The sequence below is a fragment of the Lactuca saligna genome, chromosome 5 (genome assembly GCF_052625555.1).
Source record: "Lactuca saligna cultivar CGN05327 chromosome 5, ASM5262555v1, whole genome shotgun sequence".
In the NCBI taxonomy this organism is placed as follows: domain Eukaryota; kingdom Viridiplantae; phylum Streptophyta; class Magnoliopsida; order Asterales; family Asteraceae; genus Lactuca; species Lactuca saligna.
This window is the reverse complement of record NC_136421.1, coordinates 268,213,949-268,235,407: the sequence shown is the minus strand read 5'-3', so window position 1 is coordinate 268,235,407 and position 21,459 is coordinate 268,213,949. Positions and strand designations below refer to the sequence as shown.

The 21,459-nt window shown below is 30.6% G+C and overlaps 3 protein-coding genes across 3 annotated transcripts; 1 reads left to right on the top strand and 2 right to left on the bottom strand.

Annotated features, from left to right (window-relative positions):
• Positions 1–247: 247 nt before the first annotated feature.
• On the bottom strand, positions 248–2,071 carry LOC145047749 (DNAJ heat shock family protein). Its single transcript, XM_078996080.1, has 3 exons — positions 1,785–2,071; positions 1,053–1,492; positions 248–817 (listed from the first exon to the last, which is right to left on the bottom strand). Exons 1-3 carry the CDS (start codon positions 1,947–1,949, stop codon positions 376–378), a joined length of 1,047 nt encoding a protein of 348 aa, XP_078852206.1. The 5' UTR covers positions 1,950–2,071; the 3' UTR covers positions 248–375.
• Positions 2,072–8,496: 6,425 nt separating this feature from the next.
• On the top strand, positions 8,497–9,405 carry LOC145047748 (Rhodanese/Cell cycle control phosphatase superfamily protein). Its single transcript, XM_078996079.1, has 2 exons — positions 8,497–9,049; positions 9,138–9,405. The coding sequence occupies exons 1-2, from the start codon at positions 8,604–8,606 to the stop codon at positions 9,337–9,339; spliced, it is 648 nt and encodes a 215-aa protein (XP_078852205.1). The 5' UTR covers positions 8,497–8,603; the 3' UTR covers positions 9,340–9,405.
• On the bottom strand, positions 9,375–20,901 carry LOC145047747 (phosphoinositide phospholipase C 2-like). The gene is made up of 9 exons (XM_078996078.1): positions 20,486–20,901; positions 17,546–17,742; positions 11,844–11,979; positions 10,856–11,107; positions 10,549–10,760; positions 10,297–10,414; positions 10,067–10,219; positions 9,894–9,980; positions 9,375–9,826 (listed from the first exon to the last, which is right to left on the bottom strand). Exons 1-9 carry the CDS (start codon positions 20,804–20,806, stop codon positions 9,533–9,535), a joined length of 1,770 nt encoding a protein of 589 aa, XP_078852204.1. The 5' UTR covers positions 20,807–20,901; the 3' UTR covers positions 9,375–9,532.
• Between the last annotated feature and the right edge of the window lie 558 nt (positions 20,902–21,459).

Sequence of the window (21,459 nt, the reverse complement as noted above, 5' to 3'; positions counted from 1 at the left end):
ATCAAAATTTTTCCTTAATAATCAAAAGCTCGATGTCAAACACACCCTCAAAATACATTTCTTTTACCAGATTTGACATCAATAAAAAGTAAAAACCATAACACTACTTAAATTGGTAAAAATGTAAAACAAACCAACAAATAATTACCAAAAAGACCAAAATCCTATTTGATTCGAGTATAAATCGAATGATAGAAACTGTCGCTAAAATCCTGCAAATGGAGCATCATTTCACTCCAAAACCAAATAACACCAAATCCATCATATTCAACACCACAAAATCCAAAACAAAATCTATCAAACTTTATCCATAAAAATATCATAAACAAACATTTTCCACCCCCAAATACACTCAAGGGATCCTTCATCTCCAATTCAAGAAGAAGTCAAAAGGCGTTTAATCCCCGATTTCTGCTCAGAAGTAAGCCTTGTAGGAAACTTTATATTAAACTTAACTCTCAAATTCCCCTTCTTTGTGGGCTCTTTAGGAATTGGCATCCCTTCACCTTTGACCACTTCTTCATAAGTTGGACTTATCACACAGTTTATTGGTAAAGTCAAACTTCTCCCATCAAGTGTTGTCACCTGTGCATTGTATCCAGTCAACGCCTCTGCTAATGATATCTTTTGAGTCACCACTAAATCATTTCCATCTCTTTTGAAAACAGCATGGGGTTTTTCGTCAATTATGAAAATAAGATCTGAAGGGATTACTCCTCTTTGTTCATTTCCCTTTTCTGGAAATGTTATTTTTGTTCCCTTTTTCCACCCTGGTTTTATCTCTATTGTGAGAATTTCTTCCACTGTTGTTGGTCTCCTTCAAAAACAAAAAATTCATTTTAGAGTTGTGGTTTTGTTGATTTTTAATAAGATTGATATCAAAACTATCTAAGGTTGCATTTTCATTTTTGGTAATATTGAAGTATGCACCTACTTCTATCACATTAACCAAATGCATGAAATTGCTAAATATGTCAAGAAACTTCAATCAAAATCAACTACATTCAAAGTTATATAAAAGGAATAAAAGGTAACAAAAAAGAAAAACTTACCCTGTAGCATCGGTGGCATCTCTGGAGATTTTCATCTTCTTTGTTGTTCCTTTATACAGGTCCTCTAAGCTGCATGGCAATGGTCGCTCAATGGCAGCTCCTTTTCTAGGCGGCATGCTGGCGGATCCTTCACCACCACCACCACCGCCACCGCCTCTTAACTGAGAAAATATATCGTCGCTAAACATGCTTCTTGAAAAATGCCCACCTGGCCCTGCTCGTGATCCTCCCATGTCCCCCATCCCTCCGAAAGGACTAGAGAAACCGAAAAACTCTGAGAATATGTCATCTGCATTACGAGGGTTGAATCTGAACGTCGTTGAGCCACCGTCACTTGGCATACCGGAAAACCCACCGGCGCCGGGTGGTGGCACCTGCCCCTTTAAACCCTCCTCGCCGTATTGGTCGTAGATTGCTCTTTTCTGAGGATCACTCAAAACCTAAACAAAGATGCAAAACCCTAACTAAATTGATCAATCGATTTCGGAATTCTATAAATCTTACAAAACCCTAGCTCGCGAAATCACAATCGCATGAACATAATTCAAACAGAAAATTCCGAAAATTCACGTTTAGATACATGTGTGTATATATTTACCCAATCTGAATTGAGCCAATCAAGCAATTGAGCCAATCAAGCTCAGAACTTGATTAATTCAATAAAAATCCGGGGTAAAGAACATATAGACATGAAATTTGAGAATGAGAAACGTGCATTTGGAAATTACTTACATCGTAGGCTTCGGAGATCGTTTTGAATTTGGCTTCGGCTTCTTTTTTGCTGTTAGGGTTCTTATCCGGGTGCCATTTCATAGCGAGTTTTCGATAGGCTTTCTTCAAGTCATCGTCTTTAGCGTTGCGGTCAACCTGAAGAACCTTGTAGTAATCCACTCCCATGGCTGCCTGCAACAACTCAACGGATATCTATGGTTGCTTGTTGAGGTTTGTTGGAGATTTATGGGTGTGTATGTGATTCAAGAAACTTCGGTCGCATGATGCTGGTGTGAAAGGAGGGCGACTCAAGACAAAAACTATGTGGGAGTTTGGGCTTTCAGGTGCTTCTTTAGGCCCATCTTTATTAAAATACTTGGAAAAAAATTTTCTAAGATATATCTAACAAATATAATAATCCAAGGATTTTAATATCGAAATCTTATTAAAGATTTTTGTTGTAAGATAAAAAATTGGATCGGATTGGTATCGATTTTTTTTAAGATCAAAATTATCTGATCGGATGAAAATTTCTAAAAAAAAAAAGTTTATATTAAATATTGATTATAAGTAAATTCATAAAATAATTTGAACTTGAACTAAAGGATAATAGGTTAGGTTCTAATATTTAATTTAAAGAATAAAAACATGGATGCAACTCACAAAAAACCCATCTTATAATCTACATCATTCCATTATCAAAATAATAATAATAATAATAATAATAATAAAATCAAAACATAAGTGATAAATTTAAAACCAAAACTTTAAATCTTATATACGTATCTTAATGTAACATTACAAATTAGTTTTACCTCTAAATCAAATTGTGTTAAAATGTAGCTTTACAAATTAGTTTTATCTCTAAATCAGTCTCTAAATCAATTGTGTTAATATCAGATCGTTTTTTGATTGTAGAATCATAATATTGTATGATTATATAATCACTATCGTAGTTTTAACATTGATTTTAACTTTATTTTTGTTTATTAATAACTAATGTTAACATGTTTAGCTACTCCAAGAGTTGTTTTTAAGGACAAAGTAGCTAACTCTTAAAAGATTTTTTTTTAGTTTATCAAAAAATTAAGAAAATTTGTCATTAGTCACCAATTTTGCAACATATACAACACTTGTTTTAGGAGATTATGGGTGAATATCATACAGTACAACATTTGTTTCTCAAACCATATACCATACAAACTATAGTTAATATATAAATATGAAAACTAAGTATACTTGGTACCGACTTGTTTGACTATTAATTAATTCGGTTGTTACAGCTTAGTAATACTATATACCAATAACACATCAAAAGTTTGATACAATTAGTTATTGATAATTGAATAAACAATAAACCTTAATAAAATTATGATCTTAAGTTCATTATCATGGGATTTTAACTAAGTTGAAGCTCTTTTTTCTAAGGTACAGTATATTGGAGTCGTTTGATGTAAAAAAAGGTAACCTGATGTGCCAAATTTGTATTGGTATAGATGAGAGAGGTTGGTTTTGAGCCTAAAATTTTTGTCCACCACAATTTGCTTAACGGGTACGAAAAGGTTGTAATCCAGTGGGATTTATTTTACTATTTTAATACAAGCATAATTATAATCAAGAGAATTGACAGTTTTGTGAATATATATAATTCATTGTTTTATTGGTCGAGATTGTTTAGTAAAAACCTGAGAGTATTTTAATGAAATAGATGGAAAAGGTCTTTTTTTCCCAATGGAGGCTTTTGAAAGTGATTTGAATTCCTTATTAAGATACGATAATATTAAAGTGACTAAACATGTTTGGAATTGTGTTATCAGCAGTTGCGGATCAAAATGAAATCTAACCGATGTTAGTTATTTATAAAAAAATATATAATAATATAAAATTCTGAAAATCTGAAGTATTTTGAGTTTTTTAGTAAAAAATATCTATAAGGGCTATTTAATGTAAAAATGGGTGCTAGGGAGGAGATTTTTTTTTAGTAAAAATATGAATATTTGGAGGGTTTTCTTGTAGTAAATATGGTAGGATTAACTACAAAGTGGAGTCCATGCACCCCACTAAAAGGGGTTGCATCTGCGCTATCGGTTATGAGTAAACGGTGTGAGGTTAATGCTTACTATTGGACAACTTGGATTCATGCAATTTTCTTAAAAGGGTATGCGAAGGATGTTTGTTGGTACAGTTTGAACATGATGGATGGTAGTGCATTTTGTTATCAGTTGTATTAACAATTACCAATCTGGTAATTATTAGATTTCTATATTTTTTATTTATGTGTACTCTGTGAAAGTGATCCATGTAGTGAGTGAATTAGGGGGAAAATCATGGATAATGCAAGCTTTCTTAGATGTGTTAGGCTTATATATGTTGTTGGTGATATGCTTTCTTTGGTCTCCTTTCCATAATTCCATTAGGTATAAGCTTTGACTCTTAAAAGTCAAACATAGACTTTAGGGGTAATAATATGACAAATGTGTTATGTCATGTGAAAACAATAAAGAAGTTGAGATGGAAATGTTCGAGTAAATATACCTATCAATTTTAAATTTATAGCCTAATAAAACTTAACTAATTAATGCATTTATAGACAGTGTACCTAGTTAGATTATAGTATAGAAAAATAAGTCGGGTATCAAACTTAGGGAACAATATTTAATTAATAAAGTAACTACTAAAGATTAATCTAAGAAGAACAACTAAAAGTGAGTGTTTTATCTAATTTGCAAGTTCATATTAACTTAATTACTCTTAAAACTAAAGCAAGCAAATAATTAAATATGATTGTAAACCAAGAGAATAAAGACACTTCCGTTTAACTTTGAATCACTTTTTTTTTCCTATGGTTAGTTTCAAAACATAGATTAATTTTAGTTGGTTAGCAATATAAATGTTATTAGAAGTCTTAATCCAATCTCTTAATGTTTTCACCAATTTATGAACTACTATGCAATGGTCTTACATAAGTGGACACCAAATTGATTATTAATGTTATTGGGCTATGTATGATACATCAAAGATTAATTATCTATGATCTAGACAAATAATCAAACTACAATTTATGATCCAATTATGTTCTCTAGTATAGTTAAAGTAACTATCTTTATTACCTATTCTAGGATTTGGTAAACTACTAGCTCTAACAATTTAAGATTCATAAACAACTAGGTAAACAAGTTCATGTAACTAAAGTAATCATTCAACTAAACAAAACTTGAAGATGTAAGCAACAAAGATTGAAACTATTAACATGCCAGGCTTTTATATATCAAACTCAAGCTAAACCAACTTCATAAATCTATGAAAAATAGAAACTAACACATAGTATTGCAGTTCATCATTACTAAACGAAAGTTTAATGATTTAGCTCATAAATGTAGAAAAGAAACACATAATTACATGGATAAATAAGATAGACATGATTAGATCAATGCAAATCGAATGAATGTTGTGGATTCCTTGCTCCAATCTGTTGATTTCTTGATCTCCAATCTTCTCAATCATTCCAAGGGTTCTTACAAGGTTATTTTTCATTTCTTAATCGCAAGTTTCTGTCTGGAAGTTGTCTCTCTCTAGATCTCAAAGTCGATATAATGTTTGGTATTTATAGTTTCCATAAAATCAGTCTTCACATTGTGACCATAAGGTTGTCACGACATGAATATGGTGATTATCCTGTATGCGCCAAAGAAACTATACTTCGTAGTATATGGATCTTCTAAGGACATGTGGTCACATCATGACTAAGATATAGTGACGTTGTGAGAATCATCTTCATGCACAGATCAAGAATCTTTTGAATGACACGTCATGACATGTTGTTCTCCACGTAGTAGGTAGTGTATAATGCTCGATTTCTTCTTCCTTAAGCTCTTAGTTTCAACTCCAGTCCTCCAAGTATCTAGCTTTTGTCGATTTAAGCTCATTTTCCTTCGAAAATGTAATTTTTGGTTGCAAAATACAATTTAACTTTATAAGTACCACATATCTTTACATTTTACAAAAATATAGCTTAAATGTATAAAAATAATGCCTAAATATGTGTATAAATATGACAATATCAGAGCTTCACCCTAACTCGAATCTTTTAATTAACATGAAGTCAATCCGTTTAGTTTTGTTTTCGACTTTGTGTTAGGTTTCGGGTTAAGGGTATACCTTGAAATATATTATGATATGTAAGGTTGAAACATTAACATGTTGAAAGAGTATGAGCTGGATAGATGGAAAATAAAAACTAATAGTTGAGAGGTGGAATTATTAAATTCATAGTAAGTTTTAGAGGACATCATCATGAGAAATAAGGAGTGGTCCACAACCAAGATATGTAACTGAATTTAGGGATTTGCAACTCCATGCATCTGTCTATTTTTTTTTTGTTTTTTGTGTGATTTATGTTACTAGATTTCAAAATCTGCAACACCATGCGTTTCAATTTTCATATACTTAGAGCATTCATAATGGTGAGTTTAATGAGATAATTGAATGATGTGGCGAATCTAAGTGTCATTCAATAGATGAAACTTTACTATTGTGAGATGCCACCTTGGCATTCAATGGATTTGGAGTTCAATGGTTATTGAACTTTTCAATGAAAAAAAAAAGTTTATTATTATTAAATATATACTATAAATTACGTTTTGTAATATTCTATTAAACATTATTGAGTTCAATGCGTTGTAGAAAAAAATAATAGAATTGCATGGTTTGTAAAAATATGATGTGACAATCTATTAAACTCTATGAAGTTAAGTGCACTGTGGATAAAACACGAAAGACAAAACTACAAAATTGGTCCTTGTAGTTTGCAAAAAACTTTGGATAAGGGCCAAAAACTTTCCAACTTGTATAGAAAGTCCAAAATCAAAACTTTTCTTTGGTTTTGGCCCTAAAAAAGATGAAAGGACTATTCTGCCCTTATTATTCCTTTTTCACATTTTTTTATTTACTTACATATTCTAATAATTAAAAAAGAAAAAGAAAAAAGAAAACACCCTACCCCACACCCATCAACGGTACCTTCCTCCCCCGCTCACACACACACACACACACACTCGACTTCATCTTCTTCGTCTTCCTTCTTCATCACCAACTACATGTCCTGCATCCTCTCTCCACCATCTTCATAATTGACTTGTATCCTCCTCCCTCTCCATCCGTCGCCTACATCATCTTAATTCCCCCTTGTGACCTAAAGTTAATATATGTGAATTTGGAGAGATCAGTCATGGCTAACAATCAAGATGAAAATCGGATTAGCCATAGCCGGTCGTCTCCATCAAAATCTGTCTAGGCTCTTCCTCCTCTCCCTCTATCCGCCACCTATGTCATCCAGTAACTAGCAAAACCAGAAAAGATATTACAAATCAATAATTTTAAGTTTAGAAACCAAACCTAAATCTCAAAATATGTTCATTAAAAGATGTGGACTCCTGTCCTTTGGAGAAAAGCAACCGGTCGTCGGAGAAGACAAAACGATTGATAAGGGAAGAGGGGAAATGGTTGTTAGAGGTAATTGGGATGCACTATGATCGAGATCCTCACCGGAAAGCAAGCGTGGAAAGACAGGGGGGTAGAAACCCTCTGTCAAACCGGGTATTATGAGGAATCCATGGAAAGCAAGAGAGGAATCATGGGTTTTTTCGATGGGAAGGAGGGAGGTATGAAGTGCCGATAAGGGTGGGGTGAGCCGCCGGAAAAGATGAAGTTGAGGTGGGTGGTTTCGTTTGGGATGAGAGAGAGAGATAGAGAAAGAGAGAAAGGGTATGTGATTTTATTTTTTCTTTTTTATAATTATCAAAGAAGGTGAAATTTCATTATTTATTTTGTTATTATTATTTAAATACTTAAACAAATAAAAAAAGACAAAACTGCATTAATAGTTATAAAATAAAAGTATAAAAATATAAAAAAGAAATTTAAAGGGCAAAACAGTCAATTCAAGTGCTCCATGGACTAAAAATACAATTTTTTCTTAAGTTTAGGACAAAAAACTGTGAAAAACCTTGATCTTGAACCTTTTATGCAAGCTGAAAACTTTTTGGACCCATCCAAAAATTTTTGCAAACCACAAAGAACTTTGCAGTTTTGTCAACACGAAAAGATAGAGCCTTCATTGTGGTGGTGGGGACAACGGAAGAGAAAGGTAGGGGTGTCAATTTATGACACGACACGACAAAAATACACGAAACGAAACGAAATCGGGACGAAATCAAAATTCTAATTCGTGTTCGTGTCAAGATTAAAAAACACGATGCCGTGTCGTATCGTGTTCGTGTTCATAAATCGACACGAAATTGACACGACTAAGCATATGGTTGTCGTGTTTTTCGTGTTTGTCGTGTTATATATCTTTAAGTATGAATGAAATACACTAATAGTTATGTAATATTATCTTTGTCGTGTCGTGTTGTCGTGTTTTAATTAGTTCGTTTTCGTGTTAATGAAAAAAAAAACATCGTGTTGTGTCGTGTTCGTGTCATCCAAAACATTGTTGTGTCGTTTCGTGTTAGACAAAAACACGATATGACTACTCGATTTGACAACCCTAGAGAAAAGCAAAGATGGAGCCTGCGGTGAAAAACCAAGGGAAAATGGAAAAAGGAAGGGTGGATCCCATTAACAGGATTAATTATCTTAAAAAAAGAGTTACAAAATAGCCTTTTAATTTGATCCGAATAAAAACCACAACAAAACCAAAACATATGGATTTAAGGATTTTTCTAGTAAAAAGTCTAGATAGGCCCGGAGGTTGCCGATTATTGAACCCGGGAAAACACCCATCGAGGTTGCTCTTAGGACCGTTAGTCTATGATAAGGAGAGAGAAAAAAAGAAGATAGATGGAAATCCAGGTAATCCGTTCTCACACATTCCCTTTGAAACAACTACCTATCTCCACCTATCCCCACCACCGCACAACCACCGTCAAGGTCCATGCAGTCTCCGACAACCCACTAAAACTAATACAGTCCGGCACCGTGGTGGCAATCCTCCCAAAAGACGCCTCCGCAGCCATCAACAACGACGGATACAAGCTCCTGGACATCAGGCCAAAATGGGAGATAGAAAAGGCACGTGTGTCAGGAGGAATTCACGTTCCACTGTTTATCCAAGACATGGATAACAGCCCACTAACACTGCTGAAGAAATGGGTTCACTTTGGTTACATTGGTTTATGGACTGGTCAGAATTTCACAACGATGAATCCCGATTTCGTTGATCAAGTGGAGAAGATGGTTCCTGATAAGACCACTAAGGTTCTCGTTGCTTGTGGAGAAGGTTTAAGGTATATATATAATAAATTGTTAATTTTTCTTACTTTGTTTGATTATGAATCGAATGTTTGATTTTAGGAAGTGTTGTATACGTTACAGGTCAATGATGGCTACATCAAAGCTATATAAAAACGGGTATACGAATTTGGGATGGTTGGCTGGGGGATTCAATCGTGCTGTTGAAGGAGATTTCCCGGAAGTTGAGGGGCCGGAGAAATTACAGTATGCCACCATTGGAGGTGCTTCTTATTTCTTCCTTAAGGTCCTTATTTTGTTGCAAGCTGTTGGGAAGAATGAGTAAATTATGTAATGAGTTTTGAACATATATAAGTCAAGTACCCATGAATCTATTGATTTCATTCATCAATTTTTGGAACATATTGCCGCTTATGTTAATAGTTCCATGTAGAATCTACTTATTTCATTCGTCAAACATCCAAAAAAGCACACATTAATTTACCCGTATAATAAAAAGAAAGAAAGATTATTACAAGTTATACAAACTCAAAACGCATAAGTAGTTTCACCGAGTTGTATTTATCACCCTTGTGATCATGAAGGGGTACAGCTCGAATCCCTGTTCTTAATTCAAACACCGGAAGACAAGTTTGACCACCGAAATCATCCTTTTCAGTCTTGTCGTATTCATGCACCTCGATACGAAGTAATGCAAGCTCAGGAACTGTTAATGGGAACTGAAATTCTTCGTCCCATTTTGGTGTCCAATCATCTTGAATGATTTTGGTTTTCTTCATTTTCGAATCAGTTTCAACTCCTGCAATTCCAACCTGAACAAAACGTTTGACTTTTCAGTTTATATAATCAATGTATTGGATGATGGGAATGAGAGTGAACCTTGACATAGAAATCTGGAGGCGAATATATGTCAAAATGTGTTCTTTTGAAATCTAAATGCCACCCATCACCCATATAGACTTTCACCTGTGAAACATTAGCTTCTTAATTTCTCTTGTATTTATCAATTAACGATTGTGGTTTTGACAATAAAGAAGGGCTAAAAGTGATACCTTGAGAGTTTTCTTCACAGGAAGTGGAATTTTAGGATCGAAAACGTTGTCATCGGGGCCATTTTTAAGCAATAAATCTGGTTTTTTCACGTACCCACAACCTCCATTGGCTCTGAACATTCCTTGCATTAACCACAGAAACCTTCCATGGGTCTATGAGAAACTAAAAGAGTTAGTTTTTACGTCACATTACATTCACTAATCAAAAGAAAACGAATTCAGAAACAAACCTGCATGTTGAATGCAACCATTTGAGCTCCATGACACCAACCAACCAATGGATTGTAGTTTGATGAGTCAACTCGCGATCCTTTTGGAAACACCCTCAACAAGTTCCTCTGAGTAAACCTTCAAAAGATACCAACTTCATCTCATTAACAACCCACCATTCACTCCACAACTAAAGAACATTTGCGATAGAAAAATCCGTTGCTAATACCCATCAAATTCTGTCGCTAATTAGAAAGAATTTGTTGTTTTACCTAATGACATCTGTTGCATGATTCTCAATGGCCTTTTCAAGACGTGTTTCTCTCAGGCTAATCCGCATAACTGCTGTAGGATCATCATGTAGCCAATCTTGGACTCCACCTTTAAGTTTTCTTGCTTGGATTGCGATTAGTTGCTTGTACTCAAGCTCTGTATTCTGTTTTACACTCTCCTCTTCGTATTGAAAATTTTCGTCAAGTTGATCCTAAACAAAAAAAGTGCATCGTGTTTTTCAAATGAGATTCTTGTATATAATGGTAATAAACTGTAAGAAAAAAAAGAGTATATATAGTTTCGAACCTCATTTAAGGATTTGTGTTTTTCGATAGGGTTGCATATTTCTACACCCCATGGATCATCTTCAGGTGAGGTTTTCATCTTGACTGAGCTCTCTTCATCATTTTTTTCCATGCTATTGGTCTTGTCGAGATACTCCTTTGGTGGTTTTGTTGAGACTATGATCCGTTTTTTTAAGGATTCCGGGGATGGATATTCTGTTATAGTGTCGGATCCTGAGTAATATAGGACATCTCCGAATGTTTCAATCACCATCTAACAAAAATAAATAATAAGTATATGGTGTTATCATAATGCATAATTTATGAAATTAAGTATAATTAGTAACCAAGGAAGTAGTATTATAGAGTAAAATTTAATTGGCTTTAAAAAAAAGAAAAAAAAACTTGTATAAAACTATTTAAGTGCCCCAAATTAAAAAAATGGGATTATTCAAATTAGGCCCTCAAACACAATGAGAAGGTTTATTGTGAAACTGTGAATTTTTAATTTAGTTTTTATTTAAACTATCTAATTTTCTATGCTTTGTCAACAATAAGCTGGTTGATTGGTTCTTATTGTTTGGATTTTGATTATGGAAATTGGATTTTGATTATGTAAGGAAATTGGAAAAAATTATGAAAAGGAAAACATAATATGCTTCAACATCAACAACCTATTGGTAATTTTGTTCTAGTTCCTCGACGTACATCTAATTTTACAAAGACTATTAATGTAATTGATTTGATAATCTCCCTTATGATCCTTCTGAAAGACGAAGAATAATGACTTAAGTTAATCAACATGATGAAACAAGTCGTAGTTATTGGCTTAATTAAAGAACCTTATCAATAGGATGAAATAAGACGTCGGTATTAAGTTGAAGTTATAATCAATCGTAGAGTACATTTATAATATGTATTTTTATATTTTTTGTAATGTAACTCTGTTATTAGTATAGTTAAATTTGTTTATGAAAATAATTAGTAAATAAATCTTAAACTTAAAATACCTTCGCAACTTTGGCTTGAAGAAGAGGAGTAAGGTGATCTTCGAGAGTGAGGATGAGAGGATATTCGGAAGCCACAAATGCATATGTCTTGATGGCTTCCAAGCATTGATTTAATTTGACAGGTGATGTTAGCGTCCTGCAATATGTAAAAACAAACTTATGTTGAATTTTGTCAACAAGACCAACCAACATGATACAATTGATGTCTACAAACCTTTGAGAAAATTATACATTTTGGAAAATAGAGGAAAATAATAATGAAAAGAAAAAAAAAAAAAAAAAAAAAGCTTATGATTTAACGGATAATGTTTCGTTATTATGATCTTCTTTATTAAGTTGTGTCCTTGTACGCAACAAGTCAAAAACACAATGATAATATATGGTTTACAAGATTAAAACGTGATTTTGTTAATATCATTAATTGAAAAGGAAATAAAACATAAAATCGTGATCTAATACGACTTTAAAATATTGAAAAGCATAAGATGAAAGTTTGATATTATACAACTTGCAAAAAATATCAACATACTTTGTATTCTTTTTTCAAGAAATGAACATTAATGTACTTTAGTTATTACCTATGTTATTATCAATGTACTTATAATTTTATACCAACTATATCAAAATTTTACTTTAAAAATCGGTAAATTGTTACTCGTTATTTACTTCCAATTGTTTGCATAAGTGTCATGCAATCGATAATGATTTCATAATATAAAGTTCAAGTTACCGTTCAAATACTTCCTTCGTATTTGTATATTGGTTGGCATTTATCACTAAGCTAATTGACATTTGGTTTTTGTATTTATAATGATTTTATTTGAATTTTTAAAACAAATAAAACTCACAGAAATAACTTTAATCATATGTATTTACATGCCAAATTAAGTGAATAATAACTAGTAGAGATACCAACCTTATTTGTTAATGTGCATGTTGCTGTGTTGCACAAGATTTATACGCTAAACTGATTTATGGGATAAGGTTATATATCTTTTTAATAATTTTATAAGATTATTTTTGTGATTTTAATAAAGCTTAGAAAGTAAAATACATGGAAAAGAAGACCGGAGATGCCAGGGAAAACAAATAAACATACATAATTACACATTAGTCTTAGAAATTGCCTAGGGCCCGAAATAATCCTAAACCGGCCAATTACAGTCCGGTCTAGACCACCCATTTTGGATGCAGTATTTATTATCACTGATTTGCCTTTTCCATATCAGACAAGTGTCTAGACTCTAGACCGCCGATTCAATCCCGATTCAGTCAAAAAGTCCGGTCTAGACCACCCATTTTGGATGCAGTATTTATAAAAAGTTGATTTTATTTTCATCGGGTAAAACGAATCCGGACAAACGCCTTTGAAGGCTGCTTTGCTTATTTGAGTGGTGGTATAAATTAAGCCTTGTATGCCTTTTGTTTCCTTCAAAGCACCTACGTGGGATGAGGAAGCAAAACAAAATGCAACCCTCTTTTGTTCTTTCTAAAATATTGTATTCCTCTTTTTCCACTATCTATTATATGTTCCTTTTTTGTGTTATATTATATTTAACACTTTAAGTGTTTAACAATTTAATATCAAATGTATAAGTAAAATATTTTGTAAATGAATGATAATTTCTACTAAATAAATTCGGTAATGAAAATTTTGAGATAAGTCGTTGATTTAAACAGAAAATAATGAAAAAAATACGAAAAAAATTAAAACAAATAGAAAGTCCCGAAATAGTTGCACGCAAACACGGTCAGATGGACCGAAAAAAAAACAAATATTATCCCGAAAAAATATCATCACCAACCGGTCCTAAAACACAAACACACAAGTCCGTTCTGAAATTGGTTTAAAAAAGGAAAAACACCGGCAATAGTAAAAAAAAAAATGGGGGTATTTTCAAAATTTAGATATGAAAATGAATATTTCCGCGTATAGACATGCATTCCGCGGAGGTAGCTCCGCGGAGTCTACTATAACTCCGCATAATGACAAAATCGTAAATAAATTAGTGTGTTAAAAAAAACTCAATATCTATTCCGCGGAGCTACAGTGGATTCCACGGAGCTCCGAGGAATGGATCTTTATTTTTTTTTTTCAAATCGATTCTTCGGGGTTCATACCGGCAGTAGTCAAAAAATGAGGGGTATTTTCAAAATTTAGACATGAAAATGAACATTTCCGGGTATAGACATGCATTCCGCAGGAGGTAGCTCCGCGGAATGGCAAAATCATAAATAAATTAGTGTATTAAAAAACTCAATATCCATTCCGCGGAGCTATAGTAGATTCCACAGAGCTCCGCGGAGGTAGCTCCGATGAATGAATCTTTATTTTTCTTTTTTCAAATCGATTATTCGGGGTTCATATTCATTACCCGAACTATTTATTTTCAAGAAAATATTATGATAGTATGAAATTTTCTTGATAATGTTTGGAATGAATGTGAGGTGGGAAAAAAATGTTCTTTTAATTAGAGATCATTATATAGTGATTATGTTCTTTTAATTAGAGATCATTATATAAAAGAATTTTGGAGGAGTTTTTTTGTTTTTTTGTTTTTTGTTTTTTTTTTTTTTTCTTTCTTCTGAAGATCAATTCTTTGAAGCTACCTCCGCGGAATTTACTCTAGCTCTGCGGAATGGATCTTGAGTTTTTTTTTTTTTTAATTTTTTTTATTTTTAATACAATAATTTATTTATGATATTGTCATTCCATAAACCTACCTCCACGGAATGCATGTTTATACCCGAAAATGTTCATTTTCATATCTAAATTTTAAAAATACCTCCATTTTTTGTAGCCCGTATTTTCCCTTTAAAAAAACGAGACCATATCCAGATCCGATGGCCGATGTGTGTCTACTACCAAACATATCTTAAACCTTAGAGAAATAAATAATAAATATTTTATTGTGTATGTTCTCCATCATGATATGTTCAAAGATTTTATTCAATGTGAAATGACATTGAATAGTATTTGTCAGAAACAAGGACCGTTTCATAATGGATTTGGTTACTTGATCCCACCATTCCTCATAGACTAATTCTATCTACACGAATCTAAATCTAAATACACGAAAATTAGATTGAAATGATAGCTGTCAGTTATCAATTTTAAAATATTAAATTTATTTTTTAATAAAAAATATTTATTCAAAATTATTAATATCATTTTTCATTTTACCTTGAACATCCTCATATTTATATTGATTTTTAAATCAAACCTTTTATTTTCTAAGATATATATATATATTGAAAATAATAAAATATATTATTTTCATTAAATATCCTTACATTTATATTTGATTTTCAAATCAAATCTTATATTCCGCTGCCTCGACCGAAGGTATAACATTTATATGGCTTAAAAATAATTGACAAGTTACTAATACATTATAATAGAACTCTTATCAACATTTGACGATAATAATAGTTCATAAATCAGTTCTTACTCGGCGGGTTACTAAAAATAATTATTATAATATGTGGTGTTTTATTGTTATAAGTTGTAGGGTGTAAAAATAATTTACAATTTACTAAAAATAATCGATAAGTTGTGGTGTTTTATGATTATAAGTTGTAGGGCGTAAAAATAATTGACAAGTTATAAGCGAGCTATGACGTATTTTAAGACGTGACATAAGACGTTAATTTATTATATATAACAGTTGACGTAAGGGTGGTTAAATATATGTTTCTAGAAACGAGTTAAAAATTATTAAATTAATCGGTCGTTAAAATTATATATTTAAAATGATAAAATATATCATAGTAAAAAATAAACTTTATTGAAAATGGATTTAAATTCATAATAAAATACCAAACGTTTATATATATATATATATATATATATATATATATATATATATATATATATATATATATATATATATATATATGTGGACAAAGTGAAATATATATAACAACCTCACGCAAGTTTAGGTATAAAGCCCCTTTAAACTATATTATTTTGGTTCAAATAGAAATTGTAAATGGTAGATTTGTTATTTCTTTTGTCAATTTCAAAATCCTTTAGTTTCTTTTCCGATTAATCCTGACTTTATTTTTGATGGTAACGAATTAGCAGCAAATTCAATTGCAAATTGATTTTGGTTTGCATCACTTAAATAATGTTCAGTAAAGAAGAAAAAAAAAAATCTTAGATACAAATAAATTTTGGTTTGCATCATCTTCCATAATCCTAGTCACGTAGATACAATTAGGAACCATAATCAATAAAATCAAATTTTATGTGTAGGAATTAAGAAGGAAAATAACACTGAACAAAGAAAACCTTATGAAGAAAATGTTGAAATCACAATTAATTTTAGGAAATGATTTAGTTTACAGATTTTGAGAAAATGGAGTTAGGATATTCAGATTTTTTAGGATGGAAATCATCGTAGTTAAATCAAGATTAAAAAGTTATAACTTAGCAAAACGACGTAGTTTAAGGGTTCTATATCTTTATTTTTTTCAAATGAATACAGTACTTTGAAATGTGAATTTATTATTATTATTATTATTATTATTATTATTATATGTATAATTTTAGTTTAATCGTACCTTTATTTTTTTATTATATAGATATATTTTAAAATTAGTTAATGTATTAAACTAATATATTAAGTATATAAATAGGGACAATTAGATAAAACCATTGGTCTTAACATCACGATTGGTTTGTTTTGAAAAAAAAAAAAAAACAATGTTAATCCACATTATATCCATGGAAAACTAGTATAAAGTTGTAAAACCCAAATAATAAATAGGTAATCGTATTTGTGATCTAATTCTTTTTAAAAAAACCAATCAATGCAATAAGTTCATACGTTACCAGTTTCACATTTATCTTCCTCTTACATAATTTTCAGTTTCAACTATAATATATATAGTCTATTAGGTGTTCGACAAAAAAATGTAATGTAAAAGGAAAATAATACTAAAAACATTATAATAAATCTATCAAACAAAACGACGTATTTTGGTGTGTTTGGGTACTGAAATTTGTATACCCTTAAGGGTATTTTCACTTTTACCATATATATATATATATATATATATATATATATATATATATATATATATATATATATATATATATATATATATATATATATATATATATATCAAGTAAAGTTATTGAAATTTGAGTGAATATAAGGGTGTGTTTTGTAACATGCATCTAACCTAAAGGAGCTAAAATCAAAAAATATAAAAAAAAAATTGAAATCACCAAATAACAAATATGATGGGATTGATTGTAATCATTGATTATACACGAATTTATTCGTGCGAATAGGAGCACCCTAGGAGCACCCTTCTTCATATTACATCTTACCTCTTTTTTTAACTTATTAAAACATATGATAAAAAAAAAGCCAAATTGCAAAAATAGTTTTTGAGTTATTAAAATTATATGGTTTTAGTTGGTTCAGTGGTTCAATTTTGGATGTTTTGTATGAATTTGATTTCTATATCGTTAACTTTAATAATTTAACTGCTAACTTTTTTAAAATAATTATTTTGTAACATGCATATTTCTGCGTATCTTCTTTTTAACTTTATTGAAATATTATATATTAGTTTTTTTAATTTCTTTTTATTTGATAAATTTTTTATTGGATTATTATATATTAATATATATTATTTTTAATATATAACAAGTATAAATTTGATGTAAGAAATATAAAAATTGTTACCCTCCATGGACGATGTCGATATCATCTTTAGTGGAATTGGGCCACATGTCAAGTTCAATGACACGAACACCTTTCTTTAGGGCTTCAATGATCGGCACAACGCTACAATTGCTGCTTATTTGGTTCCCAGTTAGATATGAATTGTGGCCTGTGTATACAAAATAATGCGACAATGGAGCCTCCATATCATTCATCACCTGTTATTATCATAGTGTTTTAACAATATACATTAATACATCATCACTTGTGATTTTATCAAAACAATAAACTATTTTGATAGTGTTTTATGAGCAAAAACGATATATACTGTCCTAAACAGAAATGACAGCAAAATGCACTATTGCTTTATGTAGTTTATAGAAAATAACGACTTCAAATATTTTTCTTTACAAAAGAAGTTGAAGAAAAACACTCTTTTTATATAATCATATGTGTTAAATGATGTCTAATTTGCCTTTTAGAAGGTTGATGACTAATTTACACATATAGGTATAAACCTACACGTTTTTTTTATATATATTCTGCTTCAATGATTTAAAGCCTTTTTCATATACGTTTTTCAGAATTTTATTCATTAATAGATACTTCACTTTATTGAAGCATAAAAAAAGGTATTTTAGAAGTATGCTATTTGTTTATGTCAAAATACACGAGTTTTTCTATGAGAACAACAATAGTGTATATGGTTTTTTCTTTTACAAAGCTTTGAAGAAATACATAGTTGTTGAGTGTTTTTATAGGTTATGAAATATATATATATATATATATATATATATATATATATATATATATATATATATATATATATATATATATAATGGAAACTTATAAACAAAAATGGAAGAATACACTGAAATTTTCCATTAAAACATTGGTTCAAAACTGAAAATAATATATATAACTCAACGCAATGATAAGTATTAACCCTCATATATAGCTCATACAAATAGATTCGTTGTATAATCGATTATTCAATCAAAGAAGAAGTTAATAAATGAATTTCGTCTAATAAAATATATAGTGGTTAGTTCTTAATATACTTAATTTTATATATAATTCATTAAATAAATCCACTTATTATAAAAAAAACATAATTATTTTTTATTAAAACAAAGTTACAAACCAATGATTTTATAATATAGAGAAAAAGTTATATATTACAACCATGTAGTCGTGTATCATGTTGAATAAATCAACTTATAAATGGTATCCACTCGATAGGATTTTGAAGAAATGCAAGTAATGCTAATGGACACGTGTAGACCTTTGAAAAGACGAAGAGAAGACTATTAAACAAGTAAAACATGTGTTTAATATAATTGACTAATTGTCTACCACCAGCCCACCACATATTAAAGATTTTGAATATACCAATAATTTACTATTGTAAAAGGCATAATACGACATGGAAAAGGTGATCAACTATTTACCTTTATTTAATAAAAGGATCCCTGAAAGCTTTGCCAAATGAAACTTTATAGTCTGATAAGATATATTTGGCTAAAAACTTTGCCAAGTGTGTTAGGGAGTTTGATCATACTTGTAACGTAAAATCTGATAGCTGATAATTAGACGGGAAGATGTAACGTTTATTTTTATAAAAATGATTGACAAAAGTACTATATATAAGCTTTTCAATTACATAAAATTATATAAAAAACTTAAATTTAAAAATCTAATAGAAGTAGTTTTTAGATTACAAGATTTTTCTTTTAAAATAAAATCTTGAAACTAGTACTTCAAACAAATTTTTTTTCTTTAATTCAAATATTTGATAAAAGTTTATAAAAACCCGTTAAACACACACTCAATTATTACCTTTAATCAGCAATTGTGGGTGAAATTAATTAATGAAGGTCGCTCCGTTTCTTTAGTGACTCCCACTAACATTTTTATGGCTAATTTGTATATAGGAAACCTTGTAAATAGTTGGATGGTATCTATAGACATATGCCTTTTATATAGTAAGCTTATATTTCTAATTAAAAAAAAAGGAATTATAATATTTATCTAAATACCTGTCAACAAGCAGTCATCTAAAAGTACTAATTTATGGGTATTATTTGGTACAATGTTCCTGTCAAAAGTAACTACACAACAAACCATGTTACTTTTGACGTCTTTTATAACTGCATTAAGTCGCATTCAATGATATTATAGATCACTAAAATTTGGTCAATAAAGGAAACAATATAGTTAATTTAGAATATTCTGGATCTATTAAACTTTATATACCTAAATACTCAGCTTACTTTTAAAACTGAATGGAGTAATTTCATGGTAATAAAATAGCAAAATCTTCCACCAGCTCCAGATAAGCTTACAATGAAAAAAAAAAAAAAAAAAAAGACGATAGTGTCATTTGGCATGCCACACCCAAGAAAGAAGAGATAGAAGAGACAGAAAAAAGAGGGGATAAATTCATTGAGACTCAATGTCTTTCGCTCACATTTCATTAAACACATTCAATACTAATCACTATCTTGTTAAATTCCTATACTACTTAGCATTGTAGATGACTAACTTTTGTGAAAACAATAATAATAATAATAACAATAACTAACAAGATATAAATTTTATCCGATTATGATAAATTAATGAAGCGAGTATTTTGAGCATTTAACTATTGATTATATATTTTGTTTTATTTTTCGTAAACCCAACAAAAAGAACATAAGATTACATTTAGTTTCAATTTCAAAAGACCTGAAAGATGAATAATATACAGATATATCGTAGAATATACAAAATAATCTGAAGTATTGAATTTCAAATCTTAAAATGGATTCAATTTATTAAATTTTTTTTTTTTTTTTATGGTTTTGGTGTCGCAAATTCCTTATATAAATTGAAAACAAATTTAAAACCGAAGAAATCCAAGAGTCAGATATGAATGCATGGAGAAACATTATATCATAAATTAGGGTTCTTAAGAAATACCTTGGGAGGAAATGGTAGAGGAGGATTCAAGTCACTGAAGAGGTACCGGAAGAAGGCGTCAAGATTCAGAACTCTCCGGTGAAAGATTAGATGGTGTTTCAGCTCTTTGATCATAGCATCCACGGCAGCCTCCGCCTCCTCCTTAGTCGCCTTATCATCTCCTTGTATCTCCACCATGAACCGGTGCAAATGCTCCGGAGTCATCACCCGATTCTCAGAATAATGACTGAACAGTTCCTTGATGTCCACCGGAGGTCCACCCTCCCGGAGTTTGAACTGTCGCCGGAAACACAAGCACACTCTGTATGTTTGCTTCGACATGTTGAGAAGGAGAGCGACTGTGAAAGTGTCTTTTTGTTCCGCAAGAACATATAAGGAGCACAAAGTCTCTAAAAGTAAACCTTAAAGGTTGAAATGAAATATGTAAAATGAATCCAAATGTATTTTTGGCATACTTGAGCATTAGAATTTGTTTTATTTAGAAGTATTATATTAGTTATTTTAATAATAGTTTTTTCTAATCATGCATTTGGCTAAAATAGAATTGTACAATAACATTATTGATAAATACAAAATAGTTTTTAGTCTAAATGGTATCAAGGTGTGTAAAAAATGTATCTTCTCTCTTCTAAGAAGTTAATAATTCAAGTCTCATTAGGGATAAATAAGTAGTTTAAAATTAAGATTTAAAGAGCGTCTTAGCCGTTCAAAAGAAAAAAGATAAATATACTTCATTAAAAATATTAAATCGTAATAAGATAATTTTTTTTTTTTTTTAAGACTTTATCAATCTTAAGTCGATAAATATCTATTCGGTACCCATTAATTGTAATTTAAAGTTTTAAATATTCAATGACCATGACTTTATCCATCTCATTTCTTTGTTTTTCAATAATAAGCTAAAATAGTGTTGATGAAAAGTCTTGTTCTTAATATTATTTTATAATTCTTATTATTCATTCCGTCTTCTCATG

What these genes read in the sequence shown, in the direction of transcription:
- LOC145047749 (XM_078996080.1), bottom strand. Translation starts at nt 1,949, where the DNA reads ATGGGAGTGGATTACTACAAGGTTCTTCAGGTTGACCGCAACGCTAAA. An exon ending in CGATCTCCGAAGCCTACGAT is followed by an intron (nt 1,493 to 1,784) that starts GTAAGTAATTTC and finishes ATCTTTGTTTAG; the next exon opens with GTTTTGAGTGATCCTCAGAA. An exon ending in GATGCCACCGATGCTACAGG is followed by an intron (nt 818 to 1,052) that starts GTAAGTTTTTCT and finishes TTGTTTTTGAAG; the next exon opens with GAGACCAACAACAGTGGAAG.
- LOC145047748 (XM_078996079.1), top strand. Translation starts at nt 8,604, where the DNA reads ATGGAAATCCAGGTAATCCGTTCTCACACATTCCCTTTGAAACAACTA. An exon ending in GCTTGTGGAGAAGGTTTAAG is followed by an intron (nt 9,050 to 9,137) that starts GTATATATATAA and finishes TATACGTTACAG; the next exon opens with GTCAATGATGGCTACATCAA.
- LOC145047747 (XM_078996078.1), bottom strand. Translation starts at nt 20,806, where the DNA reads ATGTCGAAGCAAACATACAGAGTGTGCTTGTGTTTCCGGCGACAGTTC. An exon ending in TTCAAGCCAAAGTTGCGAAG is followed by an intron (nt 11,108 to 11,843) that starts GTATTTTAAGTT and finishes TATTTTTGTTAG; the next exon opens with ATGGTGATTGAAACATTCGG. An exon ending in CTCCAGATTTCTATGTCAAG is followed by an intron (nt 9,827 to 9,893) that starts GTTCACTCTCAT and finishes CGTTTTGTTCAG; the next exon opens with GTTGGAATTGCAGGAGTTGA.